This window comes from Rhamphochromis sp. 'chilingali' (assembly GCF_963969265.1).
Source record: "Rhamphochromis sp. 'chilingali' genome assembly, chromosome: 12".
Lineage (NCBI taxonomy): Eukaryota > Metazoa > Chordata > Actinopteri > Cichliformes > Cichlidae > Rhamphochromis > Rhamphochromis sp. 'chilingali'.
This window is the reverse complement of record NC_137939.1, coordinates 31,999,548-32,014,973: the sequence shown is the minus strand read 5'-3', so window position 1 is coordinate 32,014,973 and position 15,426 is coordinate 31,999,548. Positions and strand designations below refer to the sequence as shown.

Here is a 15,426-nt window from a genome sequence, read left to right as displayed (position 1 = left end):
CAAATCACCTTGCTTTGTATTCTCATCTTGACCATGCATTGAGCTGCCTGCTGATTATACTGTGATTGATTAGCTAGTGTATGTACTGGCAATAGCTTAATTTAATTTTGCAAAGTCTACCATTAATTTGTTTACCAGGAGTGAAGGTAAAACAACCACAGCAAAACAAATGCAGATCCTTTATTTTTGAGTATACAGGATTCCCAGCATAATACATATATAACATGAATATATGTTAAATCCATCATTACAAAGCACATACCAAGACAAACAGCAGACTGCCCAAAGTAAACCGCTTACAATAAGTGAATAAACATTTCTAACAATAGACTTTACCTGAATGTAAAAGTTCTAGTAGGTTTATGGCATTTAATGAATATACTTGTGGCATTTACACTGTTAATGATAGGTTTGTTTAAATATACATTGTTATATATATTTTTATTTCAAATTTGAATTTGATCTGCTCTATTTTATTTTATTTTTTTAAAAAAGAAGCAAATAATTAAAAAAATAAATTAGCGAAACAATTAACTTAAAGAAAGTAACAAAAATATGAGACAACTTTACCATATTAAATTACATCAGTATGGCTTATTGGATGCAGTAAGCATGCGGTTTTCTTCAAGTACAATAATTGTCATTGACGTCATTGTGTGTATTATTTTAAGCATGGAACCATGAACACAAAGTGTTCGGATGATCTGACTTCTGCCCCATCAAAAACCAGTGGTCAGGAACATCGTCACCATAAACAACATGGATATTCATGCAAAGCCCGGCTAGAGATGAGCCCATTTAATCCATTGCTTTCCGTCCTAGATCACACAGTTCTGTTGAATACTGTCAAAAATGTTCTGGTTAAAAATGAGACTCGTGCATCTGAGCGTGTGAGTTTCGTTGTGGTTTTGGGGAAGCTTCCTAGGCACTCTCTCCAAAATAAAATGCTCCACACAGACTGTGGATCTCCCACACCGCTTGAATCAACCACTTGTCGTTCTCAGTACCTGGGAGCTGCTGACGCAAACCAGCTGTATGCTGGGTCAAAACAGCAACACTGACCTGTAGAGGGCAGAAATACATTCAGGGTGAGAAATACATTTTTCACCATTAAACTGTAGTTTAATAATAAAAGTGTAATTTAAAAACAGTTTAATGTATTTGTTCATTATATCCACATGCTTTAAGTGTACCTACCAGGTAAAATGTTTTATTTCCATGTAAACTCTGTGCAGCTTTCACATGATGGCGCAAACACCAGTTATGGTCTTGCTATTATTGTTTTTTTTACCGTATCTAAAAGCAAAAGAGAAATGTTTTAGTCAGCCATATTATAAACTCAAAAGGTCAAAGGTCACAATTTGATATAAAACAGCTACAAACCCATTCAGGTTGGCAGGCTCTGAGTGGTACACATGCTTTCCCTGTTCAGCTATTGTAGGTGCGTGTTGTGCACTGCAATGGCTCTGACTGGTCTTCAGTGGGTGGCAGTGGCTCTTTAGTTCAACATGGCTTGTGGGCAAGGACATGTGATGTGTCCCCTGCACACTCCCGTTGACCTCTGGCACCTTGGGCTCAACCTTGTCTGGATCAAGATGTTTCCGGTTTTTCGTTGGGGAGGACACGTCGATGACCCTGATGTCTGGGATGCTGGCCTGCCTCAGGACCTGCTCTGAGTGGGCCAGCTGCAGCTTCTTCATGTGGTTGATGGCAACAGCAGCATTGTAGGCTTGCTGTAAAAGCGAATATAAAAAAGAGGTTGAAAAATAGCCTAGCTTCACTTTAGATGTCCTTATATATGGTGATATTGAGTAGACATTAAATGAAATGTCTTGTTCATTTATCATTGATTGATAAATTATAGATTCATATTTTAGGATCTTTTCTTCTTCTTTTTTACCACTGAGCAGCCAAGTGCATTTGATTTCCTAGGCAGTGTATGCACTACATCAGCCCTTAGTGCCCTCGATTACTAAACAGTATCTTATTAAAGTCTCCCTGGCCAGGAAGGATTTAGGTTGGCACCCGATTAATCTACTATAAACTGCAGGTCTTCAGTAAGGTTACCACACTGAAGCCAAGAAATCCGTGCAGACTAACCTTCCACTTGGACTTGGCAAAGTTCTTTTGAATCTGAACGCTGACGGAATAGTAGATGTCCTGGCTCCGAGCTGTCTTCCCAATAATCCTGGAAAACGAATGACGGCACAGAAAGCTTAAATTTATTTTAGGTAGAGATTAATTCTGAATGCATTTGTAACTGGTGCTGGGCAGGAAGATTGATGCCTCCTGTGTGCAGTGCCACTAAAATGTTAATTGTAGAAAGTTATTTTATGATCAGGCTTAGATGACATTTTATGGACTATTACACATTAACTGTTACAACGTAATAATTCAGTGACAGTTGTGAATTTTGCTCGAGACATGCTACTATACTGCACAAAATATGTACTTATATTACAAAAAGGGAGTCATTAATAAAAGATAATATGTAATTATTGTTTTGTCACAACTATACTGGTACAATGGTGGGTTTTCATGTCTTGATGCATGCTCAATCATCCAGGAAAGTAAATCCCCAAAAGTTGATTCTGTTTATCTGGACGTAGCGTCTTCAGTGATGTCTTCAGTTTCAGCGGACTGCAGGTTTGATTGCAGCCATTCCCCAACTCTCTGCAAATGGTACTCATGGCCATTGATCAGTGGTCTTTGATCAATGCTCATTAGAATTTGCATATTAATGATCAAGGAACTGAACTCCCAGCCCATTGTTCCTTCAATGGTGCTAATTTCAGTCATTAGGCAAATGAAACATTTCTCCCACTGTAAAAAACGCTACGTCCTAATGAACAGAATCAACTTTTGGGGTGGGTTTTCATATTAAATATAATCAGAATCTCAAATAATGAGGTTTAAATGCTGTTTTTTTGTCTGCTTTTGGCATTGGGTCATGTCAGTGAGAGCAAATGTCCCTAATGTGATAGAGGATCTGATAAAAAGAGAGAAAATGCTAAATTGTCTTGTTGAAGACTGTGAATGAACTGATTGTCAGATAAAAAAGGATTACAGTAAACTATAAATAATGCCAAAAAGTCCAAAAAATGTCAACATGGGTGAAAGGAGCATAATAAGTTTCCATAATACAAGTGTAGTGTATGAGTGGTAGTCACCATGGATGTCTGAGCGCTAGGTCTGTAGTGTAGCGCATCTTGGGATTCTTCTGCATCATGTTACGAATAAAATCCTTGGCTGCAGAAAAAAACAATAGATACATTAGAGCTTAGACAACGCTGATTAGAAACACAGTCGGTGTGTGCCATCTTTCAGTGTAATTACCGGATTCAGAGATGTCGTCCCAGAATGGTGAGTCAAACTCATACTGTGCCTTCATGATCTTGGAGAAGAGCCGTGACTCACTTTCTTCATAAAAAGGGGGGTAACCGCAAAGTCTGAAAAAACCAAATAAATACAAACATTTAGCATCTGTGAAAAAAAATCCCCTACATGGTACATGCATGGACTCAATGTGCTCCATTTTTCTGTATATAGGTAACTGTGTCATTGCATAAGACACAGCTGGGGCCTTTAATCTGATCGTCTTGTTACTAAGAGAAAAATCTGGAGCAGGTGGTGAATAGCTTTCTACTTACAGGATGTAGGTGATGACTCCGATAGACCAGCAGTCAACGGCGTTGCTGTAGGGCTTCTGTGCCAAAACTTCAGGAGCTGGTTAGAGAAAATTTTAAAGCTATATCAGTGATTGCTCAAAAGCTCGTGAAGCATCGGTAACATGCAGTATGACCCACTCTGAGGGTCTAACTCAGCGAGTGTGAGATTATTCCTCTAGAATGACATGTTTTCTTACCAACATATCCTGGGGTGCCACAGGCTGTCGACATGATGCCATTGTCTACCATCTTCGACAGGCCGAAATCACTGATCATGATCTTGGAGTTTTCCTCCTGGCTGTAGTACAGGATGTTCTCGGGCTGCACAAGGGAAAAAAGCAGGGACGAGAGCTGTTCACACACTGATGTCCTCAATGAAGAACTTCTCAAATAGTTATTTCACCTGTGGTGGAACAAATTCTTAATATCTTACTTTCTGTCAAAGTGATAATATTGTAAATTAAGCCAAAGCAAGAGGGGGAAAAAATCAAAGCAGTATTATCTATATGATTAATGAGGTCTGGACTTCAAGTAACAGTTGAGCTTTGGGGTACCTACTGTTTTGCAAAGGTAAAACCGCTCTTTAGTTGTATGCTAAATAATGTCAACTATGTCAAATTATTTCTCTAAGAATTTCTCTCAAAGGTTAAGTTAGTTTTTCTGATGAGCTAAGAATTAAAAACCCCTTCAACATATGACCCTGTAAATGATATTCAGGTATGGATAATTACCAGATGGATAAGTCACAATGGCTCTGCCAGGCTGTTCCATCAATAAGCTGATAGTTATAGATCCAGTAATTCATTACCTTTTACGGTTCTAACACACCATCTTACCAGATAGTTTCTATGAATGCCAGTACCTCAGTTCCAAGCACCACTAAACCCTTAAAGCTCACTTTTGACCAACATATGTCTTTTAACCTGCACATAAAAAGTCTCCAGGAGGGCCCTCTTTCACCTGCATAATACTGTGTCTCAGAGTGACACTGAGAAACTAATCAGGCCATTTATTATTTCTAGGCTGGACTATTGTAATTTCTTGTTACCTAACGGCTGCAGCAGTCTCCAGCTGAGCCACACAATGGAGTTAGTAGCTAAAATGATTCTCTTCATTTGCCCATATTAGATTCTTTTCATTGGCTCCCTGTGAAGCACTGAATTGGTTTTGCTCCAACATGTCTTAAAGTCCTCATAGTAGCATATTGTCCCACTTTAGAACTGCTGTCAGAGAGCAGGTTTAATTGTGGTTCCTCCAGTTTAGAAACTACAATGGCAGGCAGAGCCTTCAGAAATCCTCTCTCCTGCGGCTAAAGACTCAGGCTGCTGGAGGATTTCCCATGATGTAAGGAGAATGTCTCCTCCACATGTATATCATTCATTTAGATCCTGCTATTGCACATTATTGTTTCTTTCCTCTGAGTGTATATATCTGTCTTTAAAGCTAAATGTTCCTGATGTTAAAAGTCCCATCAGCCAGCCAAACACCATATCATTTTTCATCTCTCCATGGACATCTTTTCCCTTTTCTCTGTCACCTTATCCCAACCAATTTCCCCCTGAGGTCTCCATTATGCTGCAAAGTGCTTCGTCAAGAAGGCAAATTGTTGGGCTTTTCTTTATAATACTGTATGTTGTCTATCTTTCTATCTAATGTACCCTCGGGTTTAAGGAGTAAGCATGATACAAATGAGTCAAATGTGATGTAAAGGAGAAAAACCATATATTTCACTAGTGTTTGGGATATTATCAGCCATACCTTCAGGTCCCGATGCACTATTCCGTTTTGGTGCAGATAGCTGACGGCCTCCAGCACCTGCTGAATCACTCTGCTGGCATCCTTCTCTGAGTACACCCCCCGATCCAGGATACGGTCAAATAGCTCACCGCCTGAAACCCTGGTACAGAGCCACCGCCAGCATTAAAACTATATGCTCCTTTTCCTTTTATGGTGATAATTTGATAATATTGGACACAAAATCTGGAATACTCACAGCTGCATGACAAGATAGTAATGCGTTCGACTTTCATAGAAATCCTCCAGCCCCACAACGTTCTCATGTTTAATTCTGTAAAAATAACATGATGCTTTCATTATGACATTGCTTTTATACCTATCACAAAGTTCCACATACTTGCAACCCAAACAACATCCAAAAAAACCCGACATCAATGGCAATCCTCCTCCTGTGCTCACGTCTGAGAGATGAAAGCTGGAGGCTCATAAAAATTCACATGTGAATTACCTTCGCAGCACAGCGATCTCATTCTCCAGATTCAGATCCCTCTTCTGTTTCTTTTTCACACACTTCATGGCGAAATTTTTTCCCGTCTTCTTCTCCTTCACCATGTAAACTTCTGAGAATGCCCCACTGTTCATTAACACATAAACACATATTGAAAATACATTACTGATGATGCCTTCACTGATTGCTTTGAAACAACACACAAAGTCTCCCTTGGTAAGGGGAAATAAGCCTTCTCGCTTATTACTAGAGGGCTGTTGTTAATATAACATGGGCACATTAACAACACAGAACATTGGACTCCTGTGTGTCTACTTTTATATTGCTCTCGTGCAACTGGGAGAAGCTATTGCTTCATTCAGTTTCTCAATTTGTGCATACATTAAATGTTATTGGTTTTCAGCCAACTTTTATTTGAAGGGCTCATGTTTTAAACACATTATTTTTTAATTAATGACACATCCTATTTTTATTTTCTTTATGATTTAAAATATAATAATGCAAGTCCCATTTCCTGAATGAGGAAGTGCTGCAGGGTTAGTAGGACATTGGGAAATAGGCTGTTTTCTTCCTGCAGAGTTAGGAGATGAGACTGGAACATTCATTTCCATTATTTTGTTTGTTTTTCTTTTTAAGAACATAAACGTCGGACAAAGATGTCCTCTCTCACATTACTTCACACAGATGTGTTCTCAGTACTGGAACATTCTGCTTGGTTTAGGTGACTAAGCTCCCTGGATTGAGCATGCAAACACCTACTCTCTAGCTGTGTATTCACCTGTGCTGTTCTCAGGAGTACAATCGGATATACTGATTCATACTGATTATACTGGCTCATATTGACTCATACTCACTTACTGTACTATGAGGTTGGCATATTTATTTATGTCCAGTTTGACATGATACATCTACATACATGCATTCTCACAAGCGTCTCTGGTGGGCAACGTCAAGTTGAAGGTTGCTGTAAACGTGAGCAAATGGTTTATGTTGAATAAATGATAAAGAGCTGGTTAGCTGTGCTTAGTTTGGAAACTGAGATAAGCAGCTGAATTTGCAGAGACTGTGAATAGTGTGGAGCCTTCCATAAACCATATGTATTTTTGTATAGATAAATACTAAAGCTGTAAAAGTCGAGCTAAGCTAACTGCGCATACAGGTTTTGATTCTAATTTACTGTATAAACAAGATCACCAGAAAAACATTTAGTCCATAATTGCATTTAAAGACTTTAAAGGCTTCTGTTGTGTAACCGTCAATAATGACTTTGTTTTTTTCTCCCTGTCGTATTACATCATTTAGGAAAGGAAACTTTCTGATAATTTAAAATCAACTCAGGGCAGAAATAGCAATATCAAAGGGTTTAATTAAGCTCTTGTAAGGACCTCTGTGACTTAACAATTCACATGTCAGGGGCTTATTATTGTGCGCTGTGCTCCTGTGTCCATGCTATCTTCAGCGTTGTCTGGGAATAGTTGTTCTACTGGGTGGATTAGGTGCTTTATCCCTGACGCAAAGGAAACGGTGGCAGGCTCCAGGCACAGAAGGTCAGCAACGGACCATGTGTAGGTCAGGTCACAGGCAGGTGTCAAGAACTATCGGCAGACCACTTTTCCCACGTTCATATAAACTCTAATTCCAGCTCAGTTTGGCAGTCAGGAACAAGCTGTCCCTTTCCCATTATAGCACTACTTTCCCTGAATTGCTTTGATTTTTGTTCCAAGGACCTACTTGAAAAAAATACTTTGACTTTCAAGAAAAATTGCCGGTCAAGACCTGAAAATGAAAGCTAAGCAACAACCATGATCAAAAAGATTAGGAGCGATCAGAAATTGCAAGAATTCACCCGACTGTGTGAATCTGAGTGCTTAGAATTCAGTACAGACTAAAATCGCACTGCTTTTCAATGCACTCTGGTGGTTCTTCTTAACCCCGAATAAACTCAGTCCCTATTTCCAAGAAACCATTAGGATGCTGTTTACACAATGTCTGATGAGGCCCAGTGGGAAAGACTGCAAAATCTCCAGTCCCTTCTGGAGTCTCTTGCTTTTATTGTGACAGAACACAAAAAAACGAAAATGTTCACCCGGGAATAGGCATCATTCAGAGAGTTCACCGAAAGCAAACTTACTGGGTGGCTCAGACAGCAGTAATCCAATCTGTCTTCTCTTCTAGGGGAGGTGCCACAGAAATAACCGCATTACAAGTAATTTTAAAATTTGTTTTCCCACTTTTACGTGAAACTCTTGGGTGTTCAAATTGTTTGGGGGGAATAAAAGTAATTGCTGTAGACCAACAGAACTGAACTGAACCAAATTAGATAACGCTCTTTGCTCAGGAGGGTGTTGCCTCCTTCACAGTCCAATCATTGATGATGTGTTAGATAAAACCTCTTGGCAGCCTCTTCAGCCCTCAGCACAGTAAGCTCTATTTTCTCACTCTGGCAGCACTCTAGCTTACATCATGATTTAATGTTAGTCTCTCACCAGTAGTTCTCCAGTCTATTGCAAAATACTCAACACTGCCACTGGTTTTTATCACCGCCGTGACAAAAATTAGGTGAGCGCAGGTGAGCGAGTGTCGACTGAATGTGTACAGCACAAAGTTAGATGTTAGAAAGCAATAACATTAGGTGGATTCTTATTTAGTTTTTATTTTTTAATTGCAAATGTGCCAGCGGTTCTTGGAAGCACTTCTCATTAATTCCAGCTCTGTTCTTCCCTTCATAGAAAATTAAACTGTCCTAACTTTGATAAATACTGCTGCTTTTTTTCATTTAAAGTCACTTCACTAATTGTTTAAACCCGGCACAGAATATCACGTTATCACATTATCACATTTTTCCTGTGCAAGTCTCCATCATATGTTGGCACTCAGTCATGAAAACTTCGAGAACCCCTGACCTCAATAACGATTCTACTGTCTTATTATTTGTGCCAGATTTATAATCAAATATTTACATTTTCCTCTGTTTTGTTTGCATATAAAAACTAAAAAGCAATGATTAGCAAATTTAAAAAATTACAAAAAAAAATTGTGAATGAACTGCTGCACTGATGCCAAAGCCTGGATCCCTCTGGAAAATCAGCCTAGTTGTCTAACAGTTAGAGCATCTTGCTGCCAATACTTAAGTACAGTAAGCCTTAGCATGTTAATCCAATCAAATCAGTAATCTGTCCTCTAATTCAAACAGCATGCTGATGGCTATTATCATGCCAGCCACTGCAGTTCACATCAGTATCAGTAAAATAAACCATCTAATGGTGCAAAGCATTCGCCAGGGAAGCAAAAAACTGTTCAGTTACTTAAACATTTTTTAAACTTTAATCAAAGTCATCTTACAGTGAGTTAAATGATACTTACGATCCCAACTCTTCCATGAAGTCAAAAACCTCTTGGATGTTTTCAGTGTTCTTCTTCCACACATAGTCGGCCTCTTGACGACCCATGTCTGCAGGTGCTTTGCCAGGGAATTCTTTTTGATGTTAAGGAAAAGCAAAAGACAGAAGAATAGATGTCACTCAAAGGAAAAGATCCACATTGCCCTTGTTTCCTTAGTTTATTTGCATACAACTGCAACAAACAAAAACCATCCAGGCTCAGTGTACAGGCTTCCTCGTCATTGTAAATGTAAACAAAAAAGTCATCTGGGATTATTGAAAAGTCCTAACAAAGCAGCTATGAAGGTTGACGCGTCTGCTGAGCTGCTCAGACTGTCTACAGGTGGGAGCAGCCGGTGAGACTGCTTTTGTCAGCCGGTCTCTGTCTGGCTGACAAAAGGTTAGCGCACTAATCCGCGCTGTAACTAGCACACAGGGAGGTGTAAAGCTATGCCGGGCTTGGCCCACATCAGCACCACATGATGCTGTATCATAAAGCTGTGTATCAACAAGGCTGATACACAATCTAAAAGCAAATGGGAATGAAATGTGAGACTAGTGTGTCACTTTTATTTCCTGACATAAAAAAAAAATCATTTGAAAAAGAAATTAACCTTTATAACTGTTGTAAATGAAACTTTTTAGAAAAGAAAATACCTTGCAGCTCAGGAATATATTCAGTATAATGAGAAAAATGATTGTATTTTCTCAAATGATGAGCATCTAAAACAAGAATGACTTGTTGAGTAGAACTCAATGTACTGAGGAGGATTAGGAACACTTTAGAAGGACAAGTTACTCAGTCTGATTTCCTGCCCCCTTTTCTCTTATATAATGGATTAACTCCTGATCTGTATACCTGACACCATCACAGGTAAAAAAAAAAAAAAAAAAAACTAAAAAAATCTTAGAACAGCCTAGAACAAATTATTTTAAATGTGACAATATATCTTAATTAATTAAGTATACTATTGCTAAAGTGGTATCTGCTGACAGTGGTATAAAAACATAAATTATATGAATAAATAAAGCAGAAAAAACAGTTTCAATTCAGTGCATATGCAAATTTACCAAAACCTAAAGCTCAGAAACATATTTATTCTAATAATCCAGTGTCCAGATTTATATACATAAATACATATGTAGACAGTGATGAGCACAGAGGATCTGATATGAAAGGGGTTTCCTGTTGTTTACTCCTCCCCTGCAGTACTTCTTTTCATCCTGAGCGTGTGTTGTTGTTTTAACAGCACAGATCACAACATAAAACTCAGCAGGGGGATCCAAAACCACATCCAAAACCTAATTTGCAAAGTCAAAACCTGCATCAGTGATTTACATTTTAATACATCCGGTTCCCTTTACGAAAACTTTCACCTTATCTTTGTCATTTATTCATCAACTTCACGCTTAAAGCTCAGCCACACGTTTCTGCCATCGTGCAAAAAAAAAAAAAAAAAGGTGGGAGAGAAAATCCACGTTATCTCACGCATAGGTACACCGATAAATGACGTGACTTGCAGCACGGAGACAGGCTCCTCTGTCAGTAAATGACAGCAGATATGTCCCGTGCGGTGCCTCGCGATACAGCATCGTGCATCATACCAACAGCTGAACCAAGTTCGCTGCGGCATCCGTGGAAAGATCACTCTGCGGCAAACAGGCGGATGATCAGATATTCAGATCAAGCTTGAAGCACACATCTGCCACGCCTGAGCAGAAACACTTCTGAATATACACACATAAATGTACTCAAGACAGATCTATTCAAGATGCAGGACGTTTAAAAACTACCCAATTTACGCGCAGAATATAAATTACACATCAGGTCCTCTGCCTCATCCTAGGCCGGAAAAAAATCTCCAATCTGCAGCTCTTTAGATTTAATTACTGTAGTGTGAGACATCTGAAGACGTATAGTTAATTTAATAAAGAAGAGGTTCATTCATCAGCACGCTGACTGAGACTTACCTAGAGACTTTGCGCGGTTGGAGCTCTGCTCTGACTCTCCTGCCAAAAGCTCAGCGAGGTCTGGGGAGATTACTTTATCTGGGACCTTACAAGTACCTGTTGTTAAGTCGGAGATTACATCCATGAAGATAGTCGATGGGAGGGGCGGAGAGTCTCACAGGTGCTCATTGAGACTTGTGGCACAGTTGAGGCTGGTGCACTCGCTGCTGCCGCCGCTGCATCACATCTTTCCACACAGTTTCAGGTTTTATAGAAAACTGCGCTTCCTGCGTAGAAACGGCCTCCTATTGTAAAACAGCACGATTCATGTAAAACAGCCCACGCCGTGCTCACGACAAGCAAGTAGGCTGTATTTTAAAATATATGACGACTAATTTTTGATGATGCTCAATATAAAATAATTTAAAAAAAAATATGACAATTTATAAAAGCTTTATACACAGGTTATGGTTGTTATGCAGAGTCTTTTTAATGTTGTGTTTAAATGCTGAATGAAAGTGGATTTTCTGCAGCTCTGTGACACCAATGAAGAGGAAAGACTTCAGCAACAAACTAAATATTGGTATATACATTAGTTATACATTGGTTAACGATTTAATTAATTAGCAATATTAAATTAAAATAAGTTACTGCCAGTGTAATAAATAATATCCTGGTGTATGAGTGACCTGTCAAAATTAAAGTTTTGTCTGCAAAATTAGATAATAATTCAATTGGATGTAGAGCTAACATTTCAAAACATTTTGTCTACCTGTAAAATATTAATGATTAATTAAAGTGGACCTATTGTGCTCCATCTTCATATTTTCATTCTTGGACTCTAGAGCAGGTTTGCATTATGAAAATACCCCTCATTTATCTGACATCTGTCTGAAACAAGGCTGTTTATCACCATGCCAACGGGAAATTCAGGTTAAAGAAGAAGCCATATGTGAACCTGATCCAGACTGAAGCAACGTGGAAAACAGTTCTGTGCTCAGACAAATCTAAATTTGAAATATTTACAGTAAAACCTGGACAGTGCATCCTCTGGACTGAAGACGCGAGGGACCATCTGGGTTTTTGATCAGTACTCAGTTCAAAAGTCTGCACTTCTGATGACATAGGGGGTGCATTAGTATCGGCATCCCAATAATGCTGAAAGGGATGCAGAGATTTTAGAGTAACATATGCTCCCATCCTTACAATGTCTCTTATAAGCGAGGCCTTACATACTTCAGCAAGACAATCCTAAAAAGCATACTACATCTATTACAACAGCAAGGCTTTGAAGTTGAAGAATCCAGGTGCTGATCTGGGCTTTCTGCAGTCCAGATCTTTCACCGAATTGAAAGCATTTTGAACATTATGAAATTGAAAATATAACAAAGCAGATCTAGGATTGATCAATAGCTAGAATGTATTGGACACGTATGGGGCAAATGCCCCGGAGTCCAGCCAGCAGACGTCTCCTCAGTTCACAGACTGTTGTTAAAAGAAGAGGCGATGCTAGAGAGTGATAAATTAGTTATTTCCCAACTTTTCGGAGCTGTGTTGCTACCATCTTTTCCAAAATGATTGTATGTTTTTGTAACGACGCATTTTCTCACTTTAAACATTTAATCTGTTTCCTAATTTCTATTGCAAATATAATATGGGTTTATGAGGTTTTCAAATCATTGCATTCTCATTTACATTGTAAAATGTGTCCCAGCTTTTTTGAAGGTTGAAGATATTTTACACCTGGCTACCAACTGCTTGAAACCACAGTGCACCATCAGGCTGTGACAGTGTTGCATTATAATCTGTAGCCTGAGGAGGCATCCCTTAACAGGTTTATGCATTAATCTGCATTAGGTGCTCATGTAACCCTCCACAGAAGGAACCATACGAAATGCAATGACAACAGACAGGTCACACTAATAATACTGCAGGCCTCTGCTGCTCATGTATTCACTCCAGTGTTTGTGAAATGCAAAAGGTTAATTATTCACAAACAGCCTAGCTAAGCTAAAGGCTTCCTAGCAGACAGAACAAACCAGTTCAGCTTTAATAACCTTTATAATCTATGAGTCCTTTCTGATAAATAAAGAAATGCAGACATAACCTAAAGATAAATCCTGCAGGATTTTATCTGCCATCCAAATCTGCAATATTAACCTGCCAGGAGAAAATTAATCGATTTGACTACCTGCACATTTGTAATGTGCTGCAGCAGAGACTATTAAAATTGGCCTTGTTGTCATGGTTACCAGTTCAAAATGATGCCATGGTCACATTCCATTTCAGATGATTTTTTTTTAAGAATGACAAATAGTTGACGTCTTCTTTAATCAGAAGAGAAGGCACATAGGTCAGCAGTAAAAAGGCCCTTTCATGATGGAAGTGTCACGTTTGATGACAGATCACTCCACATAATTAGCACAGTTGCTAGGCTAGAGTTATTTCACCACGGAGATGAGCTACACAGAAAAATAGTTTTAAATGCCAGGCAGTTTTCAGTACAGCCAAGGATTTATCTCTTAATATTCTTTAAACCCTATATATTCCAACTGACTAACTGGACTAGATTTATTTATTTTTTAAGTGGACCTATTCTGTTCATTTTCAGCTCAATATGTTTTATTCTTGGACTTGTATTCGTGTAGCTTTGGACAATTCACATGTGAAAATAATCCTTATTATCTCATACTGGGCTTTGGTGCAGTTAATCCTCTGTTTGAAACAAACTGTTTTCGCTGCTCTCCCCTAGAGGCCACCTTTCCTTTAAGCCAGCTCAAACAAAAGATTTGAGCAGCAGGTGGGTGGAACTCTGTGCCAGAAATCTCTGTAGTAGGGATATCCTGTCTCGTTGATATCCTACAGATCCAGAAGAAAAAAAGAAAGTAGGAAAACATGTTAAGAATGAGTTGAAGGACGATGTTTTGACTCACTTTGGCAGAGTTTAATATGAGGAGCAGTTATAAATAAAAATTAGGCTCATATTAAGTTTACTGTGGGGCACATTTCTGTATAATAGGTTGCTCAGTGTCCACCTTAATCGGTGTTTACAGAGCTTTAAATATTTGCAAATATACATTTTTACTTTTATTCAAGCCTCAAATATGTCAAGTTTACCAGGCTAGTCTTAAGAATTGGCAACACATGTGAATGTGAATATGCTGACTCACTGCTGCTTCCTGTGTAGAGTCTGCATATTCTTCCTGTGCCTGACAAGTTCATTCCAGCTGCTTGCACCTTTCCAACAGTCATGCATGCAAGCTTGATTGATTATTCCAAACTGGTCATGAATAGTTGTTTGTTACTCTGTGTTAGCCCTATATTAACAAATAATCTCTCCAGGGTGTACCCTACTGCCTAAAGTCAGTTGGATTGGGCCCCACTCTCTCTTGGATCCTACTGCACAAAATATGAAAATCGATATATCCTGATATGGTAAATTAATATGCAAATCAATTGGAACATTGCTAATGGATACATTATACACAGAGAAAGGACAGGAAACTTAACAAAGTTAATTCATTGCATTAACTCTTTCACGCATAGTGGTCATGACTCAAAGGCTGTTTTCTTGTATTTGTGCCAGTGTTGATGGTATACTTGCACATAAACAACGACACTGGACACTGATGTGTCACTTCATACCAAATTCAGTCAAAATGTGTGTTGTCCACCTAAGTAGACATGTAAAAACCTCTTTGAAAAGTCCATGATTAAAAAAGTGAAGTTCAAAAATCTTTTTGTCATGCCTAAAGATGAATAAAAATACTTAAGAAAGAAATCCTATTGAGGTTGTCATAATTCATGCATGAAAGGGTTGCAGGAAAAATCAAATATTCTGATAATAATTGCAGAAAGTTATGCTCATCCATTTGGTCTTTGCATAAATGTTCATTTTCAAGGTTAGCAGGTGTATTTTGGAATTCTTGCATTGTTTTCTGTTACTCAGTTCCCTCACCAAAGTTCTTCTTCAAGTGAGATAGACCCCTAAGATAGATCTTTGAAGGGCGTTTTAAAGCATGATCTAAACATCATCTACATTAAGTGAATTGCAATGGTCACCGGGAAATAAAGACTGCAGGAATGTACATCTTCTGTAAAACCATCTTCAAATACAAAAAAGAAGGAAGAAGCACGAATCTGATTAAATTGTTCCCAGCTCATTTACTCGGATATTACCATC

The 15,426-nt window shown here is 38.6% G+C and overlaps 1 protein-coding gene across 1 annotated transcript; it reads right to left on the bottom strand.

The window, feature by feature from the left end:
- Positions 1-895: 895 nt before the first annotated feature.
- camk1gb (calcium/calmodulin-dependent protein kinase IGb) lies at positions 896-11,489 on the bottom strand. The gene is made up of 13 exons (XM_080898224.1): positions 11,265-11,489; positions 9,277-9,388; positions 5,914-6,039; positions 5,662-5,736; positions 5,427-5,565; positions 3,866-3,989; positions 3,651-3,726; positions 3,337-3,449; positions 3,171-3,249; positions 2,101-2,188; positions 1,384-1,733; positions 1,198-1,296; positions 896-1,062 (listed from the first exon to the last, which is right to left on the bottom strand). Exons 1-12 carry the CDS (start codon positions 11,386-11,388, stop codon positions 1,239-1,241), a joined length of 1,464 nt encoding a protein of 487 aa, XP_080754350.1. The 5' UTR covers positions 11,389-11,489; the 3' UTR covers positions 896-1,062; positions 1,198-1,238.
- Positions 11,490-15,426: the final 3,937 nt, after the last annotated feature.